General features: G+C 46.6%; 1 protein-coding gene across 1 annotated transcript in view; it reads left to right on the top strand.

Moving 5' to 3' along the window:
* LOC140453925 (dynein axonemal heavy chain 6-like) overlaps positions 1 to 18020 on the top strand; it is a 754975-nt gene that overhangs the window by 149517 nt on the left and 587438 nt on the right. The window contains exons 16-17 of the mRNA XM_072548780.1: positions 3353 to 3485; positions 8077 to 8156. Coding sequence (XP_072404881.1) covers positions 3353 to 3485; positions 8077 to 8156 — 213 coding nt within the window. The remainder of the gene's footprint in view (positions 1 to 3352; positions 3486 to 8076; positions 8157 to 18020) is intronic.

Below are 18020 nucleotides of genomic sequence, written 5' to 3'. Positions count from 1 at the left end.
TCTGAGCTGGATCAATGACATGTACCATGCATGTGTAAATAAAAGGTGACTTGGTGATGGGATACCAGCCTTTGTGGAATTATTTCAGAATGTAGTATTCTAAAATTGGCCTCACCAATGTCCTGTGCAGCTGCAACATGACATCCCAATTCCTAAACTCAATGTACAGACCAATGAAGGAAAGCATACCACCAGCCTGACCACCTGCGACAGGAACTATGAACCTGCGCCCCAAGGTCTTTTTGTTCAGCAACACTTCCCAGGACCACACCATTATGTTTATAAGTTCTGGGTTGAACAGTGTGACACAGTGGAAAAGCACAGCAGGTCAGGCAGCTTCCGAGGAGCAGGAGAGTCAACGTTTTTGGCATAAGCCCTTCATCAGGAATGTGTGGGCATAGGGGAGCTGAGAGATAAATAAAAGGGTGTGGATGGGGTTGGGGGGAAGGTAGCTAGGAAGATGATAGGTAGATGAAGGTGGGGGATGATGGGTGATAGGTTGGAGGAGAGGGTGGAGCAGATAGGAAGGAAGGTGGACAGGTGGGACAGCTCAAGAGGGTGATGCTGAGTTGGAGGGTAGGACCTGGGGTGAAGTGGGGGAAGGGAAGATAAGGAAATTGGTGAAGCCAACTTTGATGCCATGTGGTTGGAGGGTCCCACGGTGGAAGACTTGCGGCATCAATATGACATCTCCACTCCCCCCACCTCATCCAAGAGCCAACCCTCCAACCCGGTACTGCCCACTTGAACTGTCCTACCTGTCCATCTTCCTTCCCACCTATCTGCTCCACTCTCCTCTCCAACCTATCACCATCACCCCCCCCACCTGCATCTACCTATCACATTCCCAGCTATCTTCCCCCCCAGCCCCACCTCCCTATTTATCTCTCAGCTCCTATCCAGCCCCCACATTCCTGATCAAGGGCTTATGCCCGAAACGTTGATTCTCCAGCTCCTTGGATGCTGCCTGACTTGCTGTCCTTTTCCAGCACCACACTTTTCGACTCTGATCTCTGGCATCTCCCTTCCTCACTTTCCTTGTATAAGTCCTCTCCTGATTTACCTTAACAAATTGCATGAGCTCACGTTTATCTGAATTAAACACCATCTGCCACTCCTTGGTCCATTGGTCCATCCAATCAAGATTCCGTTGTACTCTGAAGTAACCTTCTTCACTGTCCAATACACCTCCAATTTTGGTGTCATCTACAAACTTACTAAACTACTTGGATACAGAACTGGAAGTACTAACAAACACAGAGACATTTCAATACCAGGCAGGACAGAGCACCAAAACCTTATCAAAGACACACTGATGATGTCACCTAGTGAGGCAATGAAACCTTTACAGGCAAACACACCAGCTTGGCAAACAAATCCACTGCTTCGTCCACAACCTGAGCTACATATCTTCTCAAGAGCTCCTTCCTCATTTATTAACATCCAAATCATTTATATAAATGATGAAAAGCAATGTACTCGGCTCACCACTGGTCACAGGCCTCCAGCCTGAAAAGAAACCCTCCATCAGCACTCTCTGTCTCCTATCTTTGATCCAGTTTTGTATCCAAATGGCTAGCTTTCCCTAAATTCCATGTGATCTAACCTTGATAATCAGTGTACCATGCAGAACCTTGTCAAACACCTTGGTGAAGTCTATATAGACAAAGCCTGCCACTCTGCCCTCATCAATCTCCTTTGACATCTCTTCAAAGGACAACTCAATCCTTTGACAACTCAATCAAGTTAGTGAGACCAGGCACAAAGCCATGCTGACTATCCATTGTCAGTCCATGCTTTCCAAATACATGTAAATTATATACAAATTGTATACCAAATACATGCCCCCACCCCCCTCCCGCTTGTGGGGTGGCACAGTGGCTCAGTGGTTGGCACTGCTGCCTCACAGCGCCAGGGACCCAGGTTCAATTCCAGCCTCAGGCAAATGTCTGTGTGGAGTTTGCACGTTCTCCCTGTGTCTGTGTTGGTGTCCTTCCAAAGATGTGCAGGTCAGGTGAATTGGCCATGCTAAATTTACCATAGTGTTAGGTGCATTCGTCAGGGATAAATATAGGGTAGGGAAATGGGTCAGGGTGGGTTACTCTTCAGAGGGTCAGTGTGGACTTGTTGGGCCAAAGGGCCTGTTTCCATATTGTAAGGAATCTTATCTAATCCTGGCCCTCAGGATTAGATTAGATTAGATTCCCTCCAATAACTTACTTATCACTGATGTCAGACTCATCAGTCTATAGTTCCACAGTCTTAGGGCTAGAGGGATCAAAGGGTGTGGGGATAAGGTGGGAACAGGGTATTGATCTGGATGATCAACCATGACCATATGTATTGAATGGTGGAACAGGCTTGAAGGGCCAAATGGCCTACTCCTGCTCCTATTTTCTATGTTTTTGTGTTTCTATAACAAAATCAAGTCTTATGCAAGATAAAAATCTATTGAATTAAATCACTAAATCTCAAAAAAAAACATACATGATGGTTCTGGGAGGCCAAAACAAGAGAGTTGTTGTGAAGTATGTTACACAGGTTGGACTTGCCCAAATGGCTTTGACTGTTGCTGAGACTGTCCCAGGAGTAGAAGGTGTAACAGTGGATTATTTGAAATGCTGAGTAAGCTACACTGAAAGAATTAATGGACAAATTAGAGGTAGAAATAAAAAAAACAGGTCCTTAACAAGTTTTGATAAGGTTCAAGGGATTACCCAGCATTGAGAGTTAAAACAGGGGAAATCTAAAATTGATATGTCACCATGAAAACTAGCTCTGATTCAGCAAAAATGAAACACTTGAAAGAGAAAGAGAAGGAGAGAGAAACGCAGGTCCACTGACCTCACCAGGAAAACATGTGTCCTGTGAAGCTACAGCTTTCTGTCCCCCCATGACTTAGTAATGCCCAAAGCCCTGGACTTAGACCTGGACATACTGGGGGTGGCTCAACCTCTTTACTGCCTTGAGCCCTGCTCACAGAGTTCTCATTACCTTCGACAGATCATGCAAACTTTCCTCTCACACTTTCAGCTGTAGGCCTCACCTTCCAGTATCTATTCCAGAACATACATTATCTCACTTCCCCCATGACCTGACCAAGGTAATAATCGTCAAATTATTTCAGGTCAAAATCATAAAGCTGTTCCGTTAGTTTAAAACCTCAGCCCGTGATACATTTCCTCATCCATTCCCGAAAAGCAAGGGATCTACTTCTTCCCAAAGTGAAAGACATTTCCTGGTAGGATATTGAAGGATCAGACCCAGGAATCCAGCTCACCATCAGAAATATAAACTTGTGAACCTTGTTGGGATTTTATGCCTGACGTTTGAGTGTCTTTACTTTCTGCAGGTGAATCTGGGGTTGGAAAATCTGCTCTCATTGAGGAAATGCTTTCAAAGCTTCAGAAACCCAAAGGTTCATTGATCCAAAAAAAGACTATCCTTGGGAACATCTTCCTTTACAACGAGATGAAGCATGAGAGGTGAGCTGGCATTGACCACAGGCAACGCTGCGGTTCATAATGAGGTGGTGGATCAGCTACATCATCCATTCATTCCCTGTCGAGACATTTAATTGATTCAAAGGAATCATGTGACCCTTGTTAGCAAGAGATCAAATGACTATGGTGCAGCACTCCCTCAGTACTGACCCTCCGACAGTGCAGCACTCCCTCAGTACTGACCCTCTGACAGTGTGGCACTCCCTCAGTACTGACCCTCTGACAGTGCAGCACTCCCTCAGTACTGACCCTCCGACAGTGCAGCACTCCCTCAGTACTGACCCTCTGACAGTGTGGCACTCCCTCAGTACTGACCCTCCGACAGTGCAGCACTCCCTCAGTACTGACCCTCTGACAGTGCGGCACTCCCTCTGTCAGAGGGTCAGTACTGAGGGAGTACTGCATTGTCAGAGGGTCAGTACTGAGGGAGTGCTGCACTGTCGGAGGGTCAGTGCTGAGGGAGTGCCGCACTGTCAGAGGGTCAGTACTGAGGGAGTGCTGCACTGTCGGAGGGTCAGTACTGAGGGAGTGCTGCACTGTCAGAGGGTCATTACTGAGGGAGTGCCGCACTGTCAGAGGGTCAGTGCTGAGGGAGTGCCACAGTCAGAGGGTCAGTACTGAGGGAGTACTGCACTGTCAGAGGGTCAGTACTGAGGGAGTGCTGCACTGTCAGAGGGTCAGTACTGAGGGAGTACTGCATTGTCAGAGAGTCAGTACTGAGGGAGTGCCGCACTGTCAGAGGGTCAGTACTGAGGGAGTGCGGCACTGTCAGAGGGTCAGTACTGAGGGAGTGCTGCATTATTAGAGGGTCAGTGCTGAGTGGGTCATAGCAATGTACAGCATGGAAACAGACCCTACGGTCCAACCGTCCCATGCTGACCAGATATCCCAATCCAATCTCGTCCCAACTGCCACACCTGGGCCATAGGAGAAAGTGAGGACTGCAGATGCTGGAAACCAGAGTTGAAAAGTATGGTGCTGGAAAAGCGCAGCAGGCCAGGCAGCATCTGAGGAGCAGGAGAATCGATGTTTTGGGCATAAGCCCTTCTTCAGCACCTGTCCCATATCCCTGTAAACCCTTCCTATTCATATACCCATCCAGATGCCTTTTAAATGTTGTAATTGTACCAGCCTCCACCACTTCCTCTGGCAGCTCATTCTATACACGTACCACCCTCTGAGTGAAAATGTTGCCCATTAGGTCTCTTTTATATCTTTCCCTTAAACCTATGCCCTCTAGTTCTGGACTCCCCCACCCCAGAGAAAAGACTTTGTCTATTTATCCTATCCATGATTTTTTAAACCTCTATAAGGTCACCCCTCAGCCTCTGATGCTCCAGGGAAAACAGCCCCAGCCTGTTCAGCCTCTCCCTGTAGCTCAAATTCTCCAACCCTGGCAACATCCTTGTCAATCTTTTCTGAACCCTTTCAAGTTTCACAACATCTTTCCAATAGGAAGGAGACCAGAATTGCATGTAATATTCCAACAGTGGCCTAACCAATGTCCTGTATAGCTGCAACATGACCTCCCAACTCCTGTACTCAATACTCTGACCGATAAAGGAAAGCAGACCAAACGCCTTCTTCACTTCTTCACTTCTGTCTCGAAAAGAGGCCCGAACAATCTCCATCTACCACCACTCTCCTCCGCCTGGCTGAACTTGTTCTCTCTCTCAACAACGTCTCCTTCAACTAATCCCAGTTTCTCCAAATCAAAGGCATAGCAATGGGTACCCGCATGGGTCCGAGCGAGGCCTGCCTTTTCATGGGGTATGTGGAACATTTCTTGTTCCAGGCCTACCCGGGTCCCCTCCCACAACTGTTTTATCGGTACATCGATGACTATTTCGGTGCGGTTTCATGCTCTCGTCCTGACCCTGGAAAAATTCATAAACTTCGCCTCCAGTTTCCATCCCTCCATCACCTTCACCTGGTCCATCTCTGACACTTGCCTTCCTTTTCTTGATCTTCTGTCTCCGTTTCTTGCAATAGTCTATCCACTAATATCCATTACAAGACCACTGACTCCCACAGCTATATGGGCTACAGCTCTTCTCACCCTACATCCTGTCAGGACTCGATCCCTTTCTCTCAGCTCCTTCGCCTCTGCCACATTTGTTCCGATGAGGCCACTTTCCAAAGTGGTGCTCTTAATATGTGCTCCTTCTTCTCCAACTGTGGCTTCCCACCTAGAGTTGTTGACAGGGCACTCGATAGCGTGCGGTCCACCTCAAGTGCCACGACCCTCACCCCCTCCCTCCCCTCCCAGAACAAGGATAGGGTCCCCCTTGTTCTCACCTTTCACCCCACCAGCCTTCAAATGCAAAGAATAATCCTCCACCATTTTCGCCAACTCCAACACGACGCCACCACTAAACACATCTTCTCTTCTCTGTTCCCATCACACCTAACACCTCTCCCATCACACCTAACACCTTCCCATCACACCTAACACCTTCCCATCACACCTAACACCTTCCCATCACACATGGCACCTTCCCATCACACACGGCACCTCTCCCATCACACCTAACACCTCTCCCATCACACCTAACACCTCTCCCATCACACACGGCACCTCTCCCATCACACCTAACACCTCTCCCACCACACCTAACACCTCTCACACCACACCTAATACCTCTCCCATCACACCTAACACCTCTCCCACCACACCTAACACCTCTCCCATCACACCTAACACCTCTCCCACCACACCTAACACCTCTCCCACCACACCTAACACCTCTCCCATCACACCTAACACCTCTCCCATCACACCTAACACCTCTCCCATCACACCTAACACCTCTCCCATCGCACATGGCACCTTCCTATGCAATCCTGCCCCTTTACCCTTTCCATGCTCACCATCCAAGGCCCCAAACACTCATTTCAGATTAAGCTGCATTTCACTTGTACCTCTTTCAATTTGGTCTATTGCATTCGTTGCTCCCAATGTGGGCTCCTCTATATCAGAGAGACAAAACGCCGATTGGGTGATTGCTTTGCTAAGCATCTTCGGTCTGTACGCAATTAGGTCTCAGACTTCCTGTGGTTTGCCACTTCAACACCCAATCCTGCTCCCATACCCACATGTCTGTCCTTGGCCTGCTGCAATGTTTCAGTGAAGCTCAACGCAAACTGGAGGAGCAGCATCTCATCTTCCGACTAGGCAAGTTACAGCCTGCCGGTCTCAACATTGAATTCAACAACTTCAGATGATTATCCCATCTCAACCCCTCTGTTTTCATTCTGCTCCATAATTTTATTTCATTTATTTAATTTATTTTTAATATATTTTTCACTGTTCTGTACCTCTTTTTGATTGTCTCTCTTTCTCTTGCTCCCCACTCTCTCATCACCTTTTTCCTCTCCTCTTCCCCCTTTGCTACCCTTCTCCCCTGTTTTCCATTTTGCCTCTGCTTCACCCATTCCCCCCCCCCCCCCCCACCACCATCCCCCACATATTTTGTCACATAGCACTGGCTTCAGCCTTGATCTTTCACAGCTCCTATACTCCCTATAATCTCTCTAGACACTGTCATTATCACCTCTTTATTGCTACCTTTGCTTCTGGAGCCATGACTCACCTTCTCTCAGCTTAGTATAAATACCTCCCCATTTCTCCCTTTATTTAGCTTTGACAAAGGGTCAGTTAGACTTGAAACGTCAGCTCTTTTCTCTCCTTACAGATGCTGCCAGACCTGCTGAGATTTTCCAGCATTTTCTCTTCACTATCCTATCTACCTGCAACTCTACTTTCAAGGAGCTATGAACCTGCACTCCCAGGTCTCTTTGTTCAGCAACACTCCCCAGGACCCTACCATTAAGTGTATAAGTCCTGCTAAGATTTACTTTCCCAAAATGCAGCATCTCACATTTATCTGAATTAAACTCCATCTGACACTCCCCAGCCCATTGGCCCATCTGGTCAAGATCCCATTGTAACCTGAGGTAACCTTCTTCGCTGTCCACTGCACCTCTGTCGGAGAGTCGGTGCTGGAAGTGTGCCTCTGTCAGAGGGTCAGTACTGAGGGAGTGCCACACTGTCAGAGGGTCAGTACTGAGGGAGTGCTGCACTGTCACAGGGTCAGTACTGAGGGAGTGTCGCACTGTCAGAGTGTCAGTACTGAGGGAGTGCCGCACTGTTGGAGGGTTAGTACTGAGGGAGTGCCGCACTGTCAGAGGGTCAGTACTGAGGGAGTGCCGCACTGTTGGAGGGTTAGTACTGAGGGAGTGCCGCACTGTCAGAGGGTCAGTACTGAGGGAGTGCTGCACTGTTGGAGGGTTAGTACTGAGGGAGTGCCGCACTGTCAGAGGGTCAGTACTGAGGGAGTGCTGCACTGTCAGAGCGAGGGTGCTGAGGGAGTGCCGTACTGTCAGAGGGTCAGTACTGAGGGAGTGCCACATGTTGGAGGGTCAGTACTGAGGGAGTGCTGCACTGTTGGAGGGTCAGTCCTGAGGGAGTGCTGCGTTCAGTTGTGAGTGGTGGTATGTAAATATAAATTCTTTGTTGTACTGTTCTTGGACAAGTGAAACGAATGTATTTTTGTTTGTGTCCTTCTTGTAGCAGCCTGGTTGCTGGCATCAGCCATCTCACTGAAGGCTTCAGCAGAGAGACAGACCCTGCATCAGTCTGCATCGATGGAGGTATGTCACATCACCATAGAAACAAGGGAGAGAATGATGATGGGTGTGACAGGCGCCTCACCTATCCTGGGGATAGGTGATTGTGAGGAGTGTGATTGCTGTCATTTTCCGAGTGTTATCCATCAGCTTGTCTGATTTCACCCTCTTCCACCTCCACTGTCAACATGCCCTCTGGTCGTGAGGTGAAATGAATTGCTTCACATTTTTTGACCTTGTCAAGTGCTTTGTTTCCTGTAATCACATGGTGAGGACTTGTCAACAGGCTGTGAACATTACCTGAAAGAATAATCTGGAATCCTGTTTTAGAAGCAGCATGTCTCACTGCAGCCACAATACCTGATTCACCAGGAAACATATGAAGCCACTTAAATCGTAATCAGTGCTTCTTATTTGCATTGTAAAGTGGCAACAGTTCAAACGGGGAGCAACATGGTTTCAGTCAATCATTTCAAATGGTTCATTTCCAAAGCAGTTTGTGCACTTGCTGAGAGAATGTGACAGTGAGGCAGTTGAGGAGGTTTACCAGTAGAGTTTTCAGTTTATGTTGGAAGACTGGAAAAGCAAGGGGTCATTCAGTCAGCAGCAGAGAAGGTGATGGGCCGAGGGTTTGGAGGGACGAACGAATCTCTTGCTCTGTAACTCTGTGTGTTCTCCATGTCCACTCTGGTGAAGAATCATCTCAACTCAAAAAGTTAGCTTGTTCTCTCTCCATGGATGCTGACTGACCCAGTGTGATCTCCAGTGTTCTTTTGTTTCCAGTACAGATTCCAGCATCTTCAGTAACTTGCTCCTACATTGCATTCTCCATATCCAGGGATTTTCTTCATGGGATCAGTCTCTTGCTACCCTTCCACTCCGCATCCCAGATTCCAACCTCCCCAAAATCTCAAAACCCTGCTTTAATGATTTTGCCAAATAGTTTATAGAACATGGAACATAGAATATTACAGCGCAGTACAGGCCCTTCGGCCCTCGATGTTGCACCGCCCTGTCATACTAATCTGAAGCCCATCCCACCTACACTATTCGATGTACATCCATATGCCTGTCCAATGACGACTTAAATGCACTTAAACTTGGCGAATCTACTACTGTTGCAGGCAAAGCATTCCATACCCTTACTACTCTCTCAGTAAAGAAACTACCTCTGACATCTGTCTTATACCTATCTCCCCTCACTTTAAAGTTGTGTCCCCTCGTGTTTGCCGTTCCCAAACTTGGAAAAAGGCTCTCCCTGTCCACCCTATCAAACCCTCTGATTATCTTGTATGTCTCTATTAAGTCACCTCTCAACCTCCTTCTCTCTATAGAGAACAGCCTCAAGGCCCTCAGCCTTTCCTCGTAAGACCTTCCCTCCATACCAGGCAACATCCTAGTAAATCTCCTCTGCACCCTTTCCAAAGCTTCCACATCCTTCTTATAATGCGGTGACCTGAACTGTACACAATACTCCAAGTGTAGCCGCACCAGAGGTTTGTACAGCTGCAGCATAACCTCCTGGTTCCGGAACTCAATCCCTCTATTAATAAAGAGTAGTGTTCTCTAGTTTACTACCGGTGCCTTGAGATAGCGAGGAACAGGGAGCGGGCGCTGCTTAACACGTGGCTGCGCAGCTGTTGTAGGAGGGAGGGCTTCAGAAATGTAGATAATTGGGACGCCTTTTGGGGAGGGTGGGACCTGTACATGAAGGACGGGTTACATCTGAACTGGAAGGGGACCGATGGCCTGGGTGGAAGGTTTGCTCGAGTAGTTCAAGAGGGTTTAAACTAGTATGGCAGAGGGGTGGGAACGAGCTGTATACCATAGGTGAGAGTTGATGCTGATGAGGCAATAGCAAGAGGTAGACCAGCTAGTGGGAAGGATTGTCCTGGGAAGGAACCAAGGGATCAGTTAAAGTGTGTTTGCTTTAACGCAAGAAGTATCAGGAATAAAAGTGATGAACTTAGAGCATGGATCAGTACCCGGTGCTATGATATTGTGGCCATAACAGAGACGTGGGTTTCTCAGGAGCAGGAATGGTTGCTGGATGTTCCAGGGTTTAGAGCATTTAAAAAGAATAGGGAGAGGGGGGAAAACAGAGGAGGGGGTGTAGCACTATTAATCAGAGAGGGTATCACAGCTACAGAAGCTTCCAATGTCGAGGAAGATCTGCCTACCGAGTCAGTATGGGTGGAAATTAGGAACAGCAAGGGAGCAGTCACCTCGTTAGGGGTTTACTACAGGCCCCCCAATAGCAGCAGGGAGATTGAAGAAAGCATAGGTCGGCAGATTTTGGAAAAGTGTGGACGTAGTAGGGTTGTTGTACTGGGTGACTTTAACTTTCTCAATATTGATTGGAACCTCCTTCGAGCAGAAGATTTGAATGGAGCTGTTTTGTAAGGTGTGTTCAGGAGGGTTTCCTAACTCAGTACGTTGATAGGCCGACGAGGGGAGAGGCCATTCTAGACTTGGTGCTCAGAAACGAGCCGGGGCAGGCATCAGATCTTGTGGTGGGAGAGCATTTTGGTGATAGTGACCACAACTGCCTCACATTCTACATAGCTATGGAGGAGAGAATTAGGCAAAATGGGAGGATATTTAATTGGGGAAGAGGAAGCTATGACGCGATTAGACATGAGTTAGGAAGCATGGACTGGGAGCAATTGTTCCATGGTAAAGGCACTATAGACATGTGGAGACTGTTTAAGGAACAGTTGTTGTGAGTGATGAATAAATATGTCCCTCTGAGACAGGCAAGAAGGGGTAAGATAAAGGAACCTTGGATGACGAGAGTAGTGGAGCTTCTCGTCAAAAGGAAGAAGGTAGCTTACATAAGGTGGACGAACCTAGGGTCAAGCTCAGCTCTAAAGGATTACAGACAGGCGAGGAAGGAGCTCAAAAATGGTCGGAGGAGAGCCAGGAGGGGACGCGAGAAAGGCTTGGCAGAACGGATTAGGGAGACCACAAAGGCATTTTACACTTATGTGAGGAATAAGAGAATGGTCAAAGAAAGAGTAAGCCCGATCAGGGAATAACATAGGGAACTTGGGTGTGGAGTCTGAGGAGGGAGGGGAAGCCCTAAATTTTTTTGCTTCTGTCTTTACGAAAGAAACAAACTTTGTAGTGAATGAAACCTTTGAAGAGCAGGTGTGCATGCTGGAATGGATAGAGATGGAGGAAGCTGATGTGCTGAAAATTTTGCCAAAAATTTAAATTGACAAGTCGCCGGGCCTGGACCAGATTTGTCCTCGGCTGCTTTGGGAAACGAGAAATGCGATTGCTTCGCCACTTGCGAAGATCTTTGCATCCTCACTCTCCACTGGAGTCGTACCTGAGGACTGGAGAGAGGCAAATGTAATTCCTCTCTTCAAGAAAGGAAATAGGGAAATCCCCATTACAGGGCAATTACAGACCAGTATCTTCAAGGTGTAGGAAAGGATTCTGAAGGATAGGATTTATGACCATCTGGAAGAGCATGGCTTGATTAAATGCAGTCAACACGGCTTTGTGAGGGGCAGGTCATGCCTCACAAACCTTATCGAGTTCTTTGAGGATGTGACTAGAAAAGTTGGTGAGGGTCGAGCTGTGGATGTGGTGTATATGGATTTCAGCAAGGCATTTGATAAGGTTCCCCATGGTAGGCTCATTCAGAAGGTCAGGAGGAAAGGGATACAGGGGAACTTAACTGTCTGGATTCAGAATTGGCTGGCCAACAGAAGATAGCAAGTGGTAGTAGAAGGAAAATATTCTGCCTGGAAGTCTGTGGTGAGTAGTGTTCCACAGGGCTCTGTCCTTGGGCCTCTACTGTTTGTAATTTTTATTAATGACTTGGATGAGGGGATTGAAGAATGGGTCAGCAAGTTTGCAGATGACACAGAGATTGGAGGTGTCGTTGACAGTATAGAGGGCTGTTGTAGGCTGCAGTGGGACATTGACCGGATGCAGAGATGGGCTGAGAGGTGGCAGATGGAGTTCAACCTGGATAAATGCGAGGTGATGCATTTTGGAAGGTCGAATTTGAAAGCTGAGTACAGGATTAAGGATAGGATTCTTGTCAGTGTGGAGGAACAGAGGGATCTTGGTGTGCAGGTACATAGATCCCCTTAAAATGGCCACCCAAGTGGACAGGGTTGTTAAGAAAGTATATGGTGTTTTGGCTTTCATTAACAAGGGATTGAGTTTAAGGTAGTGAGATCTTGTTGCAGCTCTATAAAACTTTGGTTAGACCGCACTTGGAATACTGCGTCCAGTTCTGGTCGCCCTATTATAGGAAAGATGTGGATGCTTTGGAGAGGGTTCAGAGGAGGTTTACCAGGATGCTGCCTGAACTGGAGGGCTTATCTTATGGAGAGAGGTTGACTGAGTTCGGATTTTTCTCATTGGAGGAGAAGGGACCTAATTGAGGTATACAAGATAATGAGAGGCATAGATAGAGTCGATAGCCAGAGACTATTTCCCAGGGCAGAAATGACTAACACGCAGGGTCATAGTTTTAAGCTGGTTGGAGGAAAGTATAGAGGGGATGTCAGAGATGGGTTCTTTACACAGAGAGTTGTGAGAGCATGGAATGCGTTGCCAGCAGCAGTTGTGGAGGCAGGGTCATTGGGGACATTTAAGAGACTCCTGGACATGCATATGGTCACAGAAATTTGAGGGTGCATACATGAGGATCAGTGGTCGGCACAACATCGTGGGCTGAAGGGCCCGTTCTGTGCTGTACTGTTCTATGTTCTAGGTTCTAAAACACTGTATACCTTCTTAACAACCCTGTCAATCTGGGTGGCAACTTTCAGGGATCTGCGTACATGGACACCTAGATCTCTCTGCTCATCTGCACTCCCAAGAATCTTACCATTAGCCCAGTACTTTGCATTCTGATTACTCCGTCCAAAGTGGATCACCTCACACTTGGCCACATTAAACTCCATTTGCCACCTCTCAGCCCAGGATTTCAGTTAGTCTCTCTCTCACTGCACCCCCCAGGTCATCTCCTCTGCCCTGAAGCACCTTAACCTCCTTCCACCTATCGCATTCCCAATGCCCCTCCCCCAAGTCCCTCCTCCCTACCTTTTATCTTGGCCTGCTTGGCACACCCTCCTCATTCCTGAAGAAGGACTTATGCCCGAAACGTCGATTCTCCTGCTCCTTGAATGCTGCCTGACCTGCTGTGCTTTTCCAGCAACACATTTTTCAGCTCTGATCTCCAGCATCTGCAGTCCTCACTTTCTCCTAGACTTTTCTCTCGGTCAGCTTCAGTATTCTGCTGCACCAACCTCTGATAGACAGGTACCTTTCAGAGAGCTCTTCTGCTCTTGCTTTTAATACTATAAAAATATATACATGGGAATATAATATTATAATATTATAATATACTACATTCAAATTTGATTGGATTTTGGTATCTTGGGGCATAATTTAAACTGATTGGCTGAATTTGTTTTTTGTTTCATGGCAACTCAACTGCAGGTTTCGACCAAGTGTTATATTTTTACTTTGTTCAGGACTCTCTATGCTTTGTCAGTCCTTGCTAGCTTTTCAACTCTCTTAAAGATACAGTCTCTTCTACACCATCATACCAGTCTGCCTTCTGATGGTGACATCTTAGGTACAAGTACCTAGGTACAGTTCTTGATACAACAGAGGGATAAAGGTAGTTTTATTACTTAGAGTTGAAAAAGAAATTTAAAATAGGACATTATTAAAGGGTTGACATTACATTATGATAGGAAATTGTAAATAGACATTAGTGTAACATCTCAACACAGGGCCTCCGCACAATGTCTGATCACCCACACCACACTCCAGTCCCAACAATGGTGTGGGGGGGGGAAGAGGGGGAGAATCAATAATTACACCATTGAAGTTCAAATGGTGAAGATTAGCTTCGCTCTTGTTTGGGATGACCATTGCCTCGTATGTGTGTGTGCTGTGAATGTTACTTGCTACTTGTCAACTCAAGTCTGGATATTGTCCAAGACTTCCTGAATTTGAAAGCCATGATGTTGTGGTGTCAGTATTGGACTGGGGTAGACAAAGTCAGAAGTCACACGAGACCAGGTTACAGTCCAACAGTAATTACTGTAATTTGAAATCACAAGCTTTCGGAGCACTGCTCCTTCAATCATCTCAAACTGTGAACTTTCTCTGGAGTAGATTGGTGCTGGAAAAGCAGCAATGATGCTGCCTGAACTGCTGTGCTTTTCCAGCACCACTCTACTCCAGAATCTAGTTTCCAGCATCTGCAGTCATTGTTTTTACCTTGTGAACTTTCTCTGTCTCCATGGACAGCTGTGATTGCCAGCATTTGTTGCTTTCAAACCCCATTAGTATTTATTATACAATATTTTGAACACAAATGTTTCCTTTTATTGAAAGATGTTACCTTCCCCATCAACATGCATTTTTCATCAAACATCAGCTGCTATTTTTCATGTGAGAACCCAGATCCACGTGTTGTCAGGCCATTTGATGTTCACTGAGATACACATATCCCAACCTTAGACAGGGATCAGCGATCTAGACAGGGATAATAATTTCTCAGCATCAGATAAGGGTCAGGGAATCTTGGCTGAAACGAACATATTCTGATATTGGATCGGGATCAGGGATCATAGATCCTCACTGGGATAAAACATATACTGATAGTGGATAGGGATCAGGGATCCTGGCTGAGATTAGTTAGAGGTTACTAAAGCTAATTTCAGCAGCCCATCATTGCCTAAAGTTGCTCTAAAAGATGCCTAGATTAGTAAAACCTAAGCTCACTGCTGATCTGTCAAAAAAAGTTTCAAAGTACCCTTTAGTTTGACTGTGAAACATATTGGGCGCTGATCAAATTATATCCTGTTTTAAATGCTGTGGGGAGCTGAGGAATCACTGTGCAGTCTGTACAGTTAACATATTAATGAACAATCATTCCTTCACTGATCAGCTTCTCCATCTTGTTGTTCCCTTAATCTATAACACACAATCGGCGTGTCTCCATCTCCATTTTCAGCTCCACTTCTATCTGTTGGTATGTGGTGTAAAAATGGAGGAAAATTCGAGGTTATTTAACCTTCAGAATGGTACACTCCAGGCTGAATGCAGATTTCACTCCAAGCCCTAACCTACTGACAGTTGTAAGTGGGTCTGAAAGGGTTAATGCCATTCACAATGATGATGTGGTGTGTACTTGTGCACTGAGGATTGAGCTCTAACATTCAGGCCCTATTGTAAGTCTCTGCAACAATGTCTAATATATCTCTGCAATTTGTAATTAGCTGCTGCATTACATTAAGCGACATCTTGTTAACAACAAGCGATTTGTCCAGGTAGACCAGGAAGTGTTATCTTTGATCATGCTATACCAATGTTACCTCTAGTTACAATTACAGGTAATAGTGGCAGCAACTGTGAGGATGGGCAGCAGCTCATACAGTAGAGTGAACAGGCAAGCTTACATAACACTATCTCTTAACATCAGAGTATTTTAAAATGATGCATTCATTCCTTTCTCAACTTTGTTCCATTCTGTGGCGTTTTCTGATAATGTTCCCCATTTCATCTACAGATGAGAAATATCACAAAAAGGATTCAAGGATACAGGATAAAGAGCAGAGAGAATAGTTTGATGCTTCCAATTAAACAACCTTGAAAAAACAGCCCAAAAAACCTTTTATTTTCATACACGGGCACTCTGTAAAATTCTTTCTGGCCCTTTGTCTTGACATTCTACTAGGTAAAAACAATGACTGCAGATGCTGGAAACCAGATTCTGGATTCGTGGTGCTGGAAGAGCACAGCAGGTCAGGCAGCATCTGAGGAGCAGGAAAATCGACGTTTCGGGCAAAAGCCCTTCATCAGGAATAAAGGCAGTGAGCCTGAAGGGTGGAGAGATAAGTGAGAGGAGGGTGGGGGTGGGGAGAAAGTAGCATAGAGTACAATGGGTGAGTGGGGGAGGGGATGAAGGTGATAGGTCAGGGAGGAGGGTGGAGTGGATAGGTGGAAAAGGAGATAGGCAGGTAGGACAAGTCATGGGGACAGTGCTGAGCTGGAAGTTTGGAACTGGGGCAAGGTGGGGGAAGGGGAAATGAGAAAACTGTTGAAGTCCACATTGATGCCCTGGGGTTGAAGTGTTCCGAGGCGGAAGATGAGGCGTTCTTCCTCCAGGCGTCTGGTGGTGAGGGAGCGGCGGTGAAGGAGGCCCAGGACCTCCATGTCCTCGGCAGAGTGGGAGGGGAAGTTGAAATGTTGGGCCACAGGGCGGTGTGGTTGATTGGTGCGGGTGTCCCGGAGATGTTCCCTAAAGCGCTCTGCTAGGAGGCGTCCAGTCTCCCCAATGTGGAGGAGACCACATCGGGAGCAACAGATACAATAAATGATATTAGTGGATGTGCAGGTAAAACGTTGATGGATGTGGAAGGCTCCTTTAGGGCCTTGGATGGAGGTGAGGGAGGAGGTGTGGGCGCAGGTTTTGCAATTCCTGTGGTGGCAGGGAAAGGTGCCAGGATGGGAGGGTGGGTTGTAGGGGGGCGTGGACCTGACCAGGTAGTCACGGAGGGAATGGTCTTTGCAGAAGACGGAAAGGGGTGGGGAGGGAAATATATCCCTGGTGGTGGGGTCTGTTTGGAGGTGGCAGAAATGTCTCTGTTTGGAGGTGGCGGAAATTCTACACTGAGGCACTTTAATCACTGTCAGAAACACACACACAGGCTTGAACCAAGCTGGAATCACAACACTCTAATCAGGCAGCACATAGAACAAGCGGGAGGTGTGAGAAATGTACTTCAATTAAATCATGCAATTAGCCAATGAATTCATTCTCAAGGACCTTTGGGCTAGCAATGATTTCATACACTAACACCTCACAGTTGCAGTTTGACAGCTAGTTATGCTGCAAATTGCAGGAACGGAAAGAACAGAAAACACAACTGGCAGTGAATATGTTTCAGAGACAGAAGCTGTGAAGAGATGAATTATCTTTAGTTTGTTCTCATGGAGTTTCTTAAGGTTTGGAGGCTTGCATCCATGAGGGGTCAAGAGAACATTAAAAGCTCAGGATAGCTTTGTGTCATGTTTTTAATGAGACAAATAACCACTTCTTTGCATATTTTATTTTCTAATGAACTGAGGAAGACACAAGTGTCGCAGTTTCTCGCCTTTGAGACTGAACCGATGGACTGCAGTGCCACCTACAGCACTGAATGGAGATACAGATAAAACATTCAGGCTGTCTTGTGACTCACACTGATCTTTAATACTGAACAAATAGTTCACATGATTGGATAACACTCTTGTTCACAATTCACATTTCGATACAGAACTGGCTTGATGGTTGACAGAGGGTGACGGTGGAGGGTTGTTTCTCAGACTGGAGGCCTGTGACCAGTGGAGTGCCACAAAGATCGGTACTGGGTCCTCTACTTCTCATTATTTATATAAATGATTTGGATGTGAGCATAAGAGGTACAGTTAGTAAGTTTGCAGTAGGCCATTCAGCCCCTCAAGGCTGCTCTATCATTCAATAGGATCAAGGCTGATGTGGCATCCTCACATCTGCTTTCCTGCCCTTTCCCCATAACTAGGAGAGAGTGAGGACTGCAGGTGCTGGAGATCAGAGCTGAAAAATGTGTTGCTGGAAAAGCGCAGCAGGTCAGGCAGGATTCCTGAAGAAGGGCTTATGCCTGAAACGTCGATTCTCCTGCTCCTTGGATGCTGCCTGACCTGCTGCGCTTTTCCAGCAACACATTTTTCAGCTCTTTCCCCATAACCCCAAGAATCTCTCGATCTCAACCTTAAATAAACACAGGGACTCTGCCCTCACAGCTCTCTGGGGCAAGTTCCAAAGAGCCACATCCCCTCTGAGGGAAGAAATCCCTCCTTATCTCCATCTTAAATTGATGA

Source organism: Chiloscyllium punctatum, chromosome 3 (assembly GCF_047496795.1).
Source record: "Chiloscyllium punctatum isolate Juve2018m chromosome 3, sChiPun1.3, whole genome shotgun sequence".
In the NCBI taxonomy this organism is placed as follows: Eukaryota; Metazoa; Chordata; class Chondrichthyes; order Orectolobiformes; family Hemiscylliidae; genus Chiloscyllium; species Chiloscyllium punctatum.
The sequence above is the reverse complement of the archived record's forward strand: the minus strand, read 5'-3'. Positions and strand labels throughout refer to the sequence as shown.